At 35.9% G+C, this 15,888-nt stretch overlaps 1 protein-coding gene across 3 annotated transcripts in view; it reads left to right on the forward strand.

Annotated features, from left to right (window-relative positions):
- clip2 (CAP-GLY domain containing linker protein 2) overlaps window positions 1-15,888 on the forward strand; it is a 93,435-nt gene that overhangs the window by 63,334 nt on the left and 14,213 nt on the right. For all 3 annotated transcript variants that reach the window (XM_030154178.1, XM_030154179.1, XM_030154180.1), the window contains 4 exons: window positions 2,034-2,405; window positions 4,552-5,127; window positions 5,223-5,280; window positions 10,181-10,264. In XM_030154178.1, coding sequence (XP_030010038.1) covers window positions 2,034-2,405; window positions 4,552-5,127; window positions 5,223-5,280; window positions 10,181-10,264 — 1,090 coding nt within the window. The remainder of the gene's footprint in view (window positions 1-2,033; window positions 2,406-4,551; window positions 5,128-5,222; window positions 5,281-10,180; window positions 10,265-15,888) is intronic.

A 15,888-nucleotide genomic window follows, 5' to 3' on the forward strand; every position in this document is an offset into this window, starting at 1 on the left:
GCATGTATGACAGGAGATAAAAGGCCAGGAACATAGGGCTTGGGGACAAAACATTAGTTTAAACGAATTTTAAAATCAGGGGGTTTTGTGCGCTGCAAAAATCAAAATCTTACCAAGTGTATTTTTCTCATTTCTAGTCAAAATATCTCATCACACTTCAAATAAGACACAATCACCTAAAGAGTAACTTTTCAGTGAGATATAGGAACTTATTTTTAGACAACAGATCTTGAAAATCTTATTTAAAGAAATCTTACCAAGATCATTTTCATTTGTTCCGTTGGCAGATTTTTTTTGCTTGAATTAAACAAAAAAAATCTTGAATTTAGCAAAAAAAAAAATCTGCCAATGGAGCAAGTGAAAATTATCGTGGTAAGATTTCTTAAAATAAGATTTTCAACCTCTGTTGTCTAAAGATAAGTTCTTATATCTCACTGAAAAGTAACTCTTTAGGTGATTATGTCTTATTTTAAGTGTGATGAGATATTTTGACTAGAAATGAGAAAAATACATTCGGTAAGGTTTTGATTTGTGCAGCATGGGTTTTCTGAGGGGTTAGGTGTTGTTTGCATTTACACATTTCCTCTAGATTTGTGAAAAACTTTGGCACACATCATTTTAGATCTTTTTTTTTGTAATGTATATTTTTGTAATGTATATAGAAACATAGAGCATATATAAAGTGAACAACTGGCCGACTACAGCCATTGGATCCTAATTTAGTTAGCGTTTCCAAATTGACTTTACATTACTTTGGCTCAGGCAGTGCACAGAATGCCTTCTGTGATCTGTCTAACCTCTGTAATCATAAGGAAAAGCCTCTGTGTTAAGAACATATTCAATAGCTGCCATTTGGATAGGCAAGGCGGGTTTATTTATATAGCACATTTCATGTACAAGATAATTCAGAGTGCTTTACATAAAACATTAAAAGCATTACAGCAGAAGGCATGAGACAAACAAACAAAAATCAGATAAAACAGATAAAACAGACAAGCAGATAAAACAGATAAAAACTTTTAGCTTAAAAAGAACAGTGCACATCTGAACTGATGAATAAAAACTCTATTCAGTGGATAGAGTGATTTAGGTTTATTAAAGCTTTTTCACTGAATACAGCTGCCTCCTGAGGGTGGAAATAGTACTGAGATTGAAATGTAATAGGACAGATGTGGAGGATTATTATTTGGTGCTAGATTTGGTTCTGCAAGCCTCATCTATCATATTACACAGTCATTTCTTCCATTGTTTTTGTTGTGAAGCTACACTTAAACTTATTAGGATCGATATTTTATTTCCATTTTGTTCTGTTCCATGAATTGAGTTAAAATATCTGTTGCACATTCCACGTACATTACTAGAGGGTGGTAAATGAAGTGTGACGAAAACAAAATACTGGATAAACTTTATTTCCTGACTTAAGGCTCAGGTACACTGATGTTGCAGGAGGGAGAAATCACTTCAGTCAGCCTGTGCATTATTCAGCTGTCAGCTCCATCGTTCTCTAGAGGACAACAAGTCCTTTCCAGCCGTCCAGACAAAAAAAAAAATAGTTTGGTTAAGTTTTGTTGGCCTGAGAATGTGTTTTATTTCATTGGCTTCAGGGCTTTTTTTGAAACTGAAAAATCACAGTTTAGCCCTCCGTGGCCTTTGCATTATGGTGGAGAGCTTCTGTAAAGTGTGCTCTGTATCGACACTGTAAAGAAAACTTAGTGAAAAGATGTCAGAAGTGTGGGTTGTACAATTTAAAATGGCAATAATGCAGGATTTTTTCATGCAGTAAGGAGCAAAGCAATCTGTCACTGTCCACATACTTAATGTAATTTAACTGCACTGTATATTTTCCACTATTTCAAGCTTTGCAAGGACCTTCAGGGGTTTCCCTTTCTTGACGCCTGTTTCTGTTCATAAAGCCAGCGCTGTCTTTTCTTTGGAATGACGTTTTGTTGCAGGCTGCGTCACTTGTCACTTTCATCACCCTTTGGTCAGATAAACATTCAATAGCACTGACAGATGTTGTGTTTCCTCATCAGCAAACTACAGTTGAGGAGCAGAGTCGTATCATGCAGCTGGAGGAGGAGCTCAGCCTCAGGCGAGCGGAGATCGAGAACCTCCAGGCTCAGCTGAGAGGCCCCGACTCGCACCAAGCCAACGACAGCGAAGCAGCACCCGCCGCCCAGACGGAAACCGTTCTCCTACGCGAGCAGCTGCTGACGGTGGGCCGTGAGCACTACAAGGAGAGCAGTGAGTTAAAGGAGAAATATGAGGCAGCGTTAGCGGCGAGTCAGCAGGAGATGGAGTCCATGAAGGTGGTGGTGGAGAAACAGAACCAGGAGATCAGCGAGATGAAACAGAAAGTCCAACAGGCCAACAAGGAAAACATGGAAATGATGGACTCCTGGAAGGTATTTATTCTGTGAATTTAAATGAATTTAGAATTTATTTGATTTATTTACTTAGGATTCCCATTAGTTATTGCTGCAGCAGAAGCTATTCTTCCTGGGCTGCACAGAAAAACAAGCAAAAGATTTAAACTAGGGCTGTCAAAATTAATGCATTAACAGATGAATCCATCATCATGATTAATCTGATTAAAAATTTTGACACAGTTAATCAAATCTGCAACAGAGAATGACTCTGAACGTCTCTGCCAACGTATTTTGGGCAGTTTGTCCAACTAGAGTTAGCGTCTCGCACGAACAAATGGTCAGTTGATCCGGTAGTGACAGGCAGCAGAACCAACCCATAAAGATGGAAGATGCTAAACAGCACATTGGTCCTGTGGATAAAAATACGAGGACAAAAAAACCCAAGACGGAACAGTTGTTTCAAGTTGTTTTGTTTAAACTACTGAAGGTGTTTAATAAACACATTAAGTGCATATATATTCTCTTTTTTCTTGAGTCTGTTTGCTCATGCAAAATGAAATGAAATTACTATAGATAAAAAATGAATGATATTTAACCGTGATTAATCCACAGCAACGCTGTGATTAATCTGATTAAAAATTTTAATCATTTGACAGCCCTAATTTAAACACTGTTGACAATAAACTGAAAATAAAGAAAAACCTTGAAACCATGAAATGTTTAGTTTGGGTCATATTTGTCCCAAGTCATCGTTCATCCATAGTAGTTTTTCAAAGTTCAACTGGACTGGTTTTGCTCTTGAAAATGTTTTGTCTCTTTTGCAAGAGACTTTATCACCAAATACTAAAATTATAATTAGTATTTTTAGTTCATACCCAAATAATATCACAACAAATAAAGAAAAGATTCAAACATTTCAGTATTGTCAATAATTAATAATAACTGAACTAACATAAAAGTAGGCAATGATTTATAGAGATTCTACATACATAAACTTGATTCAATTTCACATTTATATAAAGAATGAGTGAATTTAAAAACTCACTGCTTAGACGCCTGTGGAGTTTTTGAAACCACACATATTTTCTGACGGGAACTGAACAGCTTCAGTTTCATCCTGGAGTTTCTTCAGTTCATATTACTCCAAAAACCACCAGACCTATGACAAACACTAATCTTACATCACAGAACACCTTGTATTGGTCCATTAGTTTGGATACAAACTAATGCTTTTACTGTAAATGCCAAAGTCATGTGATAAAAGTAAACTGTTAAAGTAAAAAGCAGCAGCAACTTGAAAGTGCTTGCAATTATAACTCTCTGATGTGATTTATCTATTTATTTGTAATATTAACTCTGCCAGGTTAAATGGAAAGCCAAGGCTACTTACAGAAAGGTGGTACATTTTGAAAAATAAAACTATGTCAAAAAAGAAAATTAGCGGGTGCTCTTAGGTCGACTCTAGGTACCTTTTCATCTTAATCTTTGGCTCAGTGTGAGTGTGACTGATGAACGCCAAGTAGCTTCCCTTTTTTTTAATAAAACTTTGCATTCTCCTTTAATTTCTTAAGTATTTGCTATTATTTAAACATAATTTTAGATGTTTATAGCATAATACAATTTACATCATTGTGATAAAAAGTGAAAAAAATAATCATGAGTATATATATTCCTGTAGATATGTATTTTACCCTAGTGATAAGGTGCTGTGCTGGAAAAATGTGAAAATCACCCTTGAAAGTTCTTGAAAAGCGCTTGTATTTGACCATGAAAATGTGTATGAACCCTGAAAATAAGAAGGAAGTGTCCCCATATTGAACATTTAAAACCAGAGTCTGTTTTTTGGATTGGTAAAATAATACTACTACTGCTGCTGTCCTTGTCCACAGCTGTAAAAACAACCCAAACTAACCCATTCAGACCCTCATACGGCTAAAGATATGGTGCCTTGTTTTTTTGTGTCGCTGTGTTTTTGTCCGGCCTCAGGGTGTCACTGAACAGCCCCTGCCTCACAAATCCCAGTTTCTTGTCCACTTTTTAAGGTTTTTCAGAATTATACAGTGGGAAGTTTGGGGCCGAAGTTAGCCTTTAATGAAAATGTTGCTTGAATGTTAATGCATTGTTCATGCTGGGCCCATTTGGGTAAGATACTCATGATGAATGTTCTTCGTTGTCTCTGCAGGCCAAATTTGACACTTTAGTAAACGATCACCAGCGCTCTGTGGAGGAACTGAGAGCCACGCTGAGTGGTGATCATGCTTCTCCAGCAGGACAAGAGCAGGACGCCCAGGAGCTGAGAGCTTCTCTGGAGAGCCTGAAGATGGAGCACCAGCTGGAGGTGGAGAACCTCAAGGCCAAACATAAGATTGAAGCCGCCATTCTGTCCAAAGAACACGAGGACCTCTGCGCTCGCCTTCAGGAGGCCCGAAACCAGCTGGCCGAGGGAAACCAGACATGGAGGACCGAAGTGGACACGAAAGCCGGGAAGCACGCCCTGGAGGAGGCCAACGATAAGCTCCAGAAGGCAGAGCAGAGGCTGGCAGAGATGGAGAAGCTTCAGAAGGAGCAGGACAAAAGCACAGAGGAGCTGAGAGAGAGGCTGGAGCTATCAGAGAAGAAGATGATGGACTACCAGGCTCTGCAAAAGGCCCAAGAGGAGAGCCGAGACGAGATCCAGAAACTGGAGGAAAAGCTGAGGGTCACAGCGAACCAGCTCCAGGCCATCCAGGCGGACCGCTACACATCCCACGATGCAAATGTTAGTGTCTCAGCAAATGGAAAAAATGAGTAAACCAGCTGTTCTAATTATTAATGCAGTCACCGTGCTTTAATCAACACTTTATCCTTTCTCAGGTGATAGAGGATAATGAAATATCGGATGAGAAGATGAAGCTAAAACAGAATATTGAAGGTATCAAAGTTCATTTATTTTATTTATTTATCTATTCATATACTGCAGTTGCTCCGTTTACTTCATAAATTCTGCTCCTTGTTTAACCACTGAAAACATTATTATTTTTTTTTTAAGCTGTTCATTCAAAAGTTAATTTGCACAATTTTGGACTGGAGCAAAACACACCACTCTGCCCTCTTGTGTTTTTCAACTGCAATTTAATGGCCAGACTGATGCATTTAAGAGAGAATATTACGTAGTGTTTCTTTTACAAGCGTTAAAATATCACCGTGTTTATTTGAGGAGAGTCAAGTTTTGATAGATAGGGCATAGATTCCCAATGAAAGAGATTACTTACATCGTTAGATTAATGATGCAGAGTAATTTCTCTTCAATAAAGATTTGTCTTTTGCAGCACAGCAATCAAAGTTAAAGTTGAAATAAAGGATGCAGTGAGACTGAAGACACTACAGCCTGTAAACAACTGCAGCTACAAAACAGTACAGTGATCTCATTCTAGATGCCTGTTTGAAAATTATGTCGAAAATATAGTATGAATTATTTTAAGGAACGTTTCACATTTTTCCAGTATATATTAAATTTACATCCTCGTGTCCATATGAACAGGTTTTATTTGTAATCCATGCAGTTCATAGTGGACACTTATTGATTCTGTCTTAATGTACTTTCCACTGCTTTAAGTCAGTGTTCGGACTTATACACTACAGTGCAAAAGTCTTATGTCAACATTAGGTTTGTTGGTTTTTAGTATTTTTTTTTTTTTATTTATTTTTCACATAGTCAAAAAGATACATATAATGCATGTTGGTTAAAAATTGTGATGGATGGTTGCCAAAAACCCTCAAGGGGCTTAACAAGAGGGCTTAACAACCTCCAGATTTCAAAGGTTATTCACAACTACAATTAAAAATCTAAAAAAAAATATTTGCAAGCTGCACAAAAGTACATTTTCAACAAATACAATTCCACGACATACCAAACTTAGAAATGTATCCCATGTGGAAAATTACAATCACTCAGGAGCAGAGTTTTCACAGCGTTTTTAAACTGAATTTGAGGAAGCTCCGTAAGAAAAGTTGGCAGATTATTCTATATTTTGGGTCCTAGGTATAGAACACTAAACTGAGGCTGACTGGTACGAGCAAAAGATGCTCTAATAAGACAGCTACTATGAGATACTACTACTTGTGGATTTCAGTGTTGAAAGGAAAAATGTTATTGAAATGTTGAGGCAGTAGCTTAAGTAAAGTAAAATAAAGTAAGCTTAAGTAAAGTAAAGTAAGTATAGTAAAGTTCTAATGACCACACATACAGGGTGGGGAAGCCAAATTTACAATGAACATTTAGTTGTTTTTTCTCAGCAGGCACTACGTCAATTGTTTTGAAACCAAACATATATTGATGTCATAATCATACCTAACACTATTATCCATACCTTTTCAGAAACTTTTGCCCATATGAGTAATCAGGAAAGCAAACGTCAAAGAGTGTGTGATTTGCTGAATGCACTCGTCACACCAAAGGAGATTTCAAAAATAGTTGGAGTGTCCATAAAGACTGTTTATAATGGAAAGAAGAGAATGACTATGAGCAAAACTATTACGAGAAAGTCTGGAAGTGGAGGAAGCAACAAAAAAACGTACCAAAGCTTTTATTAAAGCTCTCAAATCCAAAATCCTAAAGGATCCAACCAAATCCATGAGAAAAATGGCAGTTGAACTTGAGGTAGACAACAAGACCGTTAGAAATGCAGTAAAATATGATTTGAAGTTAAAATCTTACACAAGAACACTAAAACACTTGTTGACAACAGCAACAAATCCAACTTTAGCAATTTTTGGGAATCATGTTTATGGCCGCCTTCTAGCCCAGATCTAAAACCTCTGGATTCTGCTATTTGGGGCGTTTTAGAACATGCTACCAATAGAACATCACACAGCAATGTCGACTTTCTTAAAGATACTATTAAAGAAGAATGGGAGAAGTTGTCACCCGAATATTTGAGGAACATTTGCGCAAGTTTCAGGAAGCGTGTGAAGGCAGTTATTGAGAAAGAAGGAGGACACATAGAATAAAAACATTTTCTATTATGTCAATTTTCTTGTGGCAAATAAATTCTCATGACTCTCAATAAACTAATTGGTCATACACTGTCTTTCAATCCCTGCCTCAAAATATTGTAAATTTTGCTTCCCCACCCTGTATGCGTTTCTCAGTCTCTCTATGAACCCATAAGGACCCAAACAGCCACCAGCGAACAAAATCTACTGACCTAAGATATTGAATCACTGTTGATCCATTAATCCTACCAATCCATGTAAATAATTGGTGTAAAGTGCAGTTTGTCATCTTTTCATGGACGTTCAGAGGCTCCATAGGTACCGTGGAAACGTCATCATCTTCTACAACATTGATTGACCAGTAATACCCATGGAATTGGATAAATGGCAGTGGATGGACACACTTGGTTTATGTTCAGTTAATGATAGATTTTACAGAAAAGGTCTGTTATTTATTTATTTATTTATTTATTTTAATTTTTTTTTTTTTTTTTAGTTTTCTCTGTTTTAATATAATAACCTCCGAATCTACTTTGAGTTGTCATGACCATCTACATGATCAGTGAATTAAATATAGGACAAATACATAGTCTATACTTAAAAATGGGGAAAAAGGAGGGATAATATCATAATAATTGGGGATATATTATTTAAGAAAGGTTAAATAGAGAGAAAAATTCATTTGGGAACTAACACAAAAGTAGCACAGGGTCTTTATGGGTTAAGATCCGATCTGGATATATGTGAAGTATGTACAGCAGGAAAAACAAAAGTTTCAGGGAAAAAACAGCTTCTATAAACTAAAGTGGTTGTATTTAGTGTGACTCCCCAATTGCACTTAATATGTTTTTAACCCTCGTTCAGACAATGTGAGATTTATTGCATTATTTTTTTTATATTTTATACCGGGTTTCATCGAACACATGTCAGATGTTTCTAAGTATTTGTGCTGCTTCTTGTCATGGCATCAAGGGTCACACTAAATAGTGTCTTTAACCTTTACAACACATTTATTTCAGCTTTTTTATGTGTCTTTTAAGACTGTGTGCATAGTTCCTGTATTTTTTTGTTCTATCTGAAGAAAAAGAAAAGAAAGAAAAGAAAAAAGAATCAAAAATAAAAATGTCTGCTTATTTCAACTCTGAAAAAACAATGAACCTAGAGGTGGTCTTAGACTTTTTGCACAATCCTGTATATGAGGATGGGATGAGTCTGAGATAGACAGATCAAGTGAGAATGTGCTCTCTTTGCTTCTTTTAACACTAATTAACAGTGGCCTATATTTTTTTGATATCTTACATACTTTGGTAAGATTAATTAACTTTTACTACATAAATATATGCACAGGTTTTTGTGTAATATATAAATCTTACACTAGAAGGAATCTGAAAAGTGAATGTATTCTAATGTGCAGTGTTTTGAGGTAGAACTTATGGCTCAGAGACAGACATTTCTTTGATTAAAACTTGCTCTGTGAACTAGCACTTTTGACTTAATTTTTCGTCATCAGTGACCCACTATACTGCTAAGGATCACTCTTTTTATTCTGGAGGCGTTTTGCATGTAGGTCAGTCTTAGCCGAGGAGGAAATGTGAAAAAACCTGAGCATTTCAGACAAAAAAGTGTTTCTTGGATAGACATTTATATGATAAATGTCCAAAGTGTCAGGTTATCTTCACTTGCACAGAAATCACATTAAGAACGGGTCATTAGCACAGCTCAGCTCAGCAAATATCCACAAGAAAAGGCTTTTTAAATTAATATATAGACATCTGACCACCGTTCTATCAGTCAGCCATAAATTAATGTAGTTCAAGTGATTCAAGATAACAACAATAAAATAAAATGATGAAATATGATTCAGAATAAATCACTTTAATAAAATAGTGTCAAGAAATGTAGCTTAATTGTTAGCAGACAGACAGATTAGTTTTTAATTTATGTGAACCTGCACTTTTATGTAAATGGTGTAATTGTAGAATTCACACTTCTTATCAACAACAGTCTGAGTCCTCAGGCAAAAAATATCTACATGCTCATGACACACATAAGGAGATAATGTGCATTTAAACCTACAGTAAGGATATGTGGACAGTTTAACAACATGGTGAATTTAGTCCAGTGTTTTTCACCCTTGGGAATCAGGACCCCACGTGGGGTCGCCTGGAATTCAAATCAGGTCACCTGAAATTTCTAGTAATTGATAACAAAAAAAAATTACTAATAAAAAATATATGATGAGTTGAGAGATACAATCCATCACAATCCATAAAAGACATGACAAACTGTGAAGCTGAAACTGAAGCACTGTGGTACTGTTTATCTTTCAAATGTTCATTGTGGTCAGTTTCAGATGCTGCAGCTCTTTCATAATTCATAGTTTGAGTTATTGTTTGTTCAGTATTAATTGTCAGCCTTGTAAATCCAAGCTGGACTGACTGTACATATCCTGACCAAGGAAAATCAAATTCTCACTTTGTGCAGTAATCTACACCTGGCTTTACTGCCTCCGTCCATAATAATATACATTATATAGATTAAACATCATCTAAAATTAATGTTTATTTGCAACATAGTATAGCAAACTATTAAATGATCAAAAACAAATAAATTTTAGCAAAAAAAAATTCTGGGGTCGCTAGAAATTTGTGATGTTGGCAAAAAAGGTTGTGAACCACTGATTTAGTACATGTTATGGTGTATTTCTGTGCATTACCATGTTTGCCTAATGGACTATATTCAAAGCTGTGAACATAGTGGAGGGTTGTGTGTTTGTCTACAAATACATCCGGTTGTCCATGTTAACAGACCTTTTGCCTTTTGTTTTTGTTTTCCAGAAACTATGGAGAAGTTGTTGAAAAGGGAAAAAGAGGTCTCCACTCTCACCTCCCAGGTTGAAGCCCTCAAATCACAGATCAGCGGTAAATGTCATGCCTGAGAGCAGTCACTGACCTTTCCCAAATTCCCAAAAATTCAGGACAAAGACTCTTTTACAGTACATTGTCTGTGGCTTGTTATTTTGCTAGAGGACATCTCTCAGCCAATTAACATGTCCATGAGGAAAAATACACCATATTTCTTACAGTGTCATGCTGACTCGGTGACCTTCATCAGTGATATTAAGCCTGTGCAGTGGCTCTATGTGTGGTGACTGGAGGCTTCACTTCACTTACTGCCAGTCACGCTGACTTGAGTGTACAGCGCATCGTGTTCATCGCCGCCATTACATTCTTTGATCATCACTCAGAAATATGTCGTCTCGCTGTTGCTTGAAAACTAAAAGCCCCTTCACATCAAAAGAACTTAAAACAGACTTCGTGTAAATCAAATAATCAAAGTGACACGCTTTGAAAAACAGATTATAAATAATTTCAACAGTGAGGCACAAAGTGGAGAACAGCTGAATTGTTCCAGCCTTGACTGACTTCTATGAAATAAACATCACTACAGTGCAAGTTTAAGGTTTTACTTTAATAAAAGCAGCAATAATCCTTTCATAATTCACGGGGGGGGGGGGGGGGGGGGCAATTATTGGTAGAAGGCGCCACGTAAATTTGTAGCAAGTGTATTAGAATGAAGAGCCTGTTATTATCTCATTCACTTAGCAAAAATCTCATCAGGGGAAATGATACTTGGTGAAGTAATGAATAAAGGGCCAGTGTTCATGAATAAGGCTTTAAATCATAATGGAATTGATTAAGTTTAGTTGGGAGCGATGTTCAACAGTCTTTGCGTGCTGTGAGTCATTACACGCAGTATAACAGATCTCTATGAATAACCTTCAAATACTGACTAATAAAGTGATGCTGGGTGGATCTGCCCCTCTCTAATCTGGAGCCATGTATAAATGCAACACATTTGCAGTAACTGCCTGTTTCTTTAACCTGGACAATGCAGCTGACCTTGTTGAAATGTCGAATATACTGTAGAAACTAATTTGCATCATGCGTCCTTTTACCCCTCATTCAGGCATTTATATGATTAAAATACAAAATACACATCAATAAAATCGAATACAGAAATACATGCCGTAACATACAGAGTATTTTGCTTTTAGTTGGCCCTTGACCCTCATAACTTAACCTATCTAAAATATTTTAAAACCTTTGAAATACTAATTCTATCAACATGTAAATATTTCAGGTAAATTTGCTGTTTCTCAGCTTTACAGGCATCAGACGTGTCTATTTTTGGGCCTTCAGAGGCTCCGTATTGAATATCGAAACACCATCTTCTGCAACATTGTTTTACCAGAAAAACCTATTTATTTTGAGACTTATCAGTGGTTGTAGATGTTTGTTTTTACATCCAGTTAATGGCATATTTTGCTGAGAAAGTCACTTTTTCTATACAATACAATAACCTTTGAATTTTCTTTTATGAACATCTACAGGGTGGGGAAGCAAAATTTACAATATTTTGAGGCAGGGATTGAAAGACAGTGTATGACCAATTAGTTTATTGAAAGTCATGAGAATTTATTTGCCACAAGAAAATGTACATAATAGAAAATGTTTTTATTGTATGTGTCCTTCTTTCTCAATAACTGCCTTCACACGCTTCCTGAAACTTGCGCAAGTGTTCCTCAAATATTCAGGTGACAACTTCTCCCATTCTTCTTTAATAGTATCTTCCAGACTTTCTCCTAATAGTTTTGCTCATAGTCATTCTCTTCTTTACATTATAAACAGTCTTTATGGACACTCCAACTATTTTTGAAATCTCCTTTGGTGTGACGAGTGCATTCAGCAAATCACACACTCTTTGACGTTTGCTTTCCTGATTACTCATATGGGCAAAAGTTTGTGAAAAGGTATGGATAATAGTGTCAGGTATGATTATGACATCAATATATGTTTGGTTTCAAAACAATTGACGTAGTGCCTGCTGAGAAAAAACAACTAAATGTTCATTGTAAATTTTGCTTCCCCACCCTGTACATGATCAGTGAGTTAAATACTGGAAAATATATGGCTTTCACTATAATATTATAATAAATGGTGATAAATCACATAGGAAAGGTGTAAATATAAATAAATACAGAGAAGAAGTCATTTGGAGGGCACCATAAAAATAGTTATAGGTATTTTGTTGTGAGTGATTTTATTTCTGTAGTTTGTTTAATTTCAGTTAATAATACGTGTTATACGTGATTTGGAGCATTTGAATGGAGCATAAAGAGAGACTCTCTGCTTTCAGGACAAGTGCTGCACAAAATTGCAGCCCCAAATAATGATAATTTTATTTACAAAATTAAAGTACAGCGTCGGGGCGGATGTATCCAACACAACAAACAGAACAGTCTATATTTAAACAGCTTACCTAACAGAAATACATGCTCTCACCTACCTATTCAAACAGAGAATAGGCACAAAATAAGAGTTTCTTATCCCCTTTCTCTAAATGGACTTAAAGGAATCAAGTTATTTACAATTATTTCTGAAGACCAATGTTGATGAAAAGCAAGGCTAAAAAATGGCTTTCTCCCTCCCATCAGGAAGGGAAGGAGAAAAGCACAAAGAGGGAAACACAGTTAAAATCCAATATAAAGATGAAACATGCCCGCAGGGTCATAACGGGTGAGATGATTGTCCAAATTTAGATCTAAAATGTAGTTCTAAAATTACAGCTAAATTGATAATGCTCATAGTTATTCTGCCACGGGGTTGTTAAAGTTAACAAAAGACCAGAGCTAAAATGAGCAGTGAAAAATAATATTAACTGAAATAATGAACTTTGCTGTTAATGTAATAAAAACTACAATGAAAACAGTTGCAGGTCGCTATCAGTCGCCTGTTCACAGTTTGTATTCACATTTGTCTTCTGGTAAAATAAAGAAAATCATCATCATTATAACCTTTATTTAAATGTGGAGATATATTGAGGACGCAACCTCATTTACAATATAGCTGAAACATCCAATGGACATATCAGAAATACTGAAAAGTGAAAGTGACAAATTAAAAACAAGAAACAGCTGGAGGTAAAATAAGATGGAATTATGGATTTAAAACACAAAATATTTGAAACATACAATGGCAAGGCAAGTTTATTTGTATAACACATTTCATGTACAGGAGAATTCAAAGGGCTTTACATAAAACATAAATGCATCACAGGAGCGGCATAAAAATACATTTAAGATGAGAGAAAGTTAAAATATAAAAACATTCAAATTAAAATAGACATTAAAATTATCTGCAATAAAACGTGATGTTAAAGTTCATTTAAAAGACATTATTTAACAGTTTAAAGGAAAGCTGCAGTAAACAATAATGTTTTCAGGCCTGATTTAGATGAGCTGACAGTTTGAGCAGACCTCAGGTATTCAGGAAGTTTGTTCCACAGGTGAGGAGCACAAGAACCAAATGCTGCTGCACTTTGTTTGGTTCTGATTTTGGGAACACACAGTAAACCTGTCCCTGATTACCTCAGGGGTCTGGATGCTTCATAGGGAACTAATAAGTCTAGGATGCACAGGGTGTCCCATAAGTCTCCATACATAGGAGACATAATACATTCCATACATATATGGTTCTAATGTGTATTTCTTTATGTTTCTTCTTTATAGTTCTTCAGCAGTGGAGGACACGCATTGAAATGTGTTCCCGACAAAATGGCAGTCATATAGAGCATATTATATAAATAAAAATATAAAATATAAAATAAAATATAAAAATAAAAAGGGTTTATGTCAAGAAACGTTTATTTTTCCTATGTATGGAGACTTATGGGACACCCTGTATTTGGGTCGGAGGCCATTCAGTGCTTTGTAGACCAGGAGTAAGATTTTCAACTCTATCCTTTGACTCACAGGAAGCCAATGAGGACCGGTGTGATGTGGTCCAGAATCTTGGTATTAGTCAAGACTCTGGCAGCAGCATTCTGGATCAATGCTATATTAGAAGTACCAAAAAGTAAAAGTGATAAAGATGAACTAAAAACAAAGACATCTACTTAAAAACAGGAGCAGCTGGAGGTAAAATAAGAAGTGATTAAGGATTTAAATTGTCCTAATGATAAAAATGGGGTGAGTTTCAGATGGTTTTGGAGAGGGTTCCAGGTTTCAGGTGCACAGTAAGAAAAACTGGACTTTCCCAATTCAGTATGAACTGAAGGAACCTGCAGTGTGAGCCAGTCCTTTGAGCGAGTGTGATATGAACTTACATTAAAAGATACTAAAAAATTAATATAAGATAGTAAAAGACCAGTGAGGGCTTTAAAAACAAATAAAATCCACTGTCTATCATAGCAAATGCAAAAGAAGGAAGTGGCTTTATATGATATGAAAATAGATGCATAATTATTATAGACAGGGGTGTTTATATTAGTGCAGTGTTGGCAGGTTTCAAAAATAAAGATCTAAAAACCTAAAAAAAAAAAAAAAAAAAAACTAAACCTAACCTGGAACAAATACCTCTGTTTCCAGGCAACAACTAGGGACACCTGTGGCGCTGAGTGAACGGAGGAACACACAGGTCATAGTTTATGGTTTGATGATAATTTTCTAGAGCAAGCAACAGCCTATTACTTTCCCATTACACTCATTTTTATGTACATGTATGCCTGAAAAGGGTCTTCATTTACCCATGAGTCACTGCAAATTAGTCCTACTTTGAACAAAACAGCTTTGTGCAGCAGATACATTGCAACATCTATCAAAAATTAGTCACATCTGATAATTAGACTTCAGAATCTGACATGTTCTATCAGAGTTCTGCCAGACTTATGAAGTTACAAGGTGAGGCAGATTAAGACACATTTAGATCAAGAAGTATTGCAGTAACCTTTAGGAACGGTGCATTAATTAGCACATGATTAATCACATGCATGTTCATGTCAGACACAAGGGATCTACTTCACATCTGCCAGGGATTTAGGTCTTTAATTCATCTAAGTGATATATTATTCTCAAAGAGCTTGTTCTGTGGTGTCAGTTGTACTTTGGTGAAGCTTCAGTATCAATTTTTATGTAAGTATAATGAAATAAGGGAAAATTGGATGCACTGTTAACAAGTGACTGGTGCCTAAAGAGAAAATGAATGTTAAGTGACTGTAAACAGAGTCAGAGCCAACTTCCTAATTGCTGTTTCTATTCCTGGATGAAAAATAGGTTTAATATTTGGAGGGAGAGAAAAGTGACATTTAACAGAGATGTTTTCAGTGTAAAGTTGAAAATCAAATTAAAGAGACCGATTCTCTATGTAACTTTATTGCTGAAATACATAGAAAAATCTAATTTGATCTCTGGATTTTAACCGTTGTGTTCAGACTAGACCTTTCAGTTCACTTAAACAGTTCAAATAAAATAGCTCAATTTATTAGTGTGATCAGTGGATAGTGAAATTAAATGCAAACATTTACATGTCGAGAAATCAAATGGGGAAATAATTACAGAACTGGTTCAGCAAACGGAGGAGAAAAAGATAGCACCGTGAAGCTGAAATTTAGCTAGAATTCTATGTCTGTTTCAAAATAAATTAAAAAGGCAATCTGAGTGGAAATAATTAGAGGGAATTAAATTAACAATGGGTTAGATGTTCGC

This window comes from Sphaeramia orbicularis, chromosome 14 (assembly GCF_902148855.1).
Source record: "Sphaeramia orbicularis chromosome 14, fSphaOr1.1, whole genome shotgun sequence".
Lineage (NCBI taxonomy): Eukaryota > Metazoa > Chordata > Actinopteri > Kurtiformes > Apogonidae > Sphaeramia > Sphaeramia orbicularis.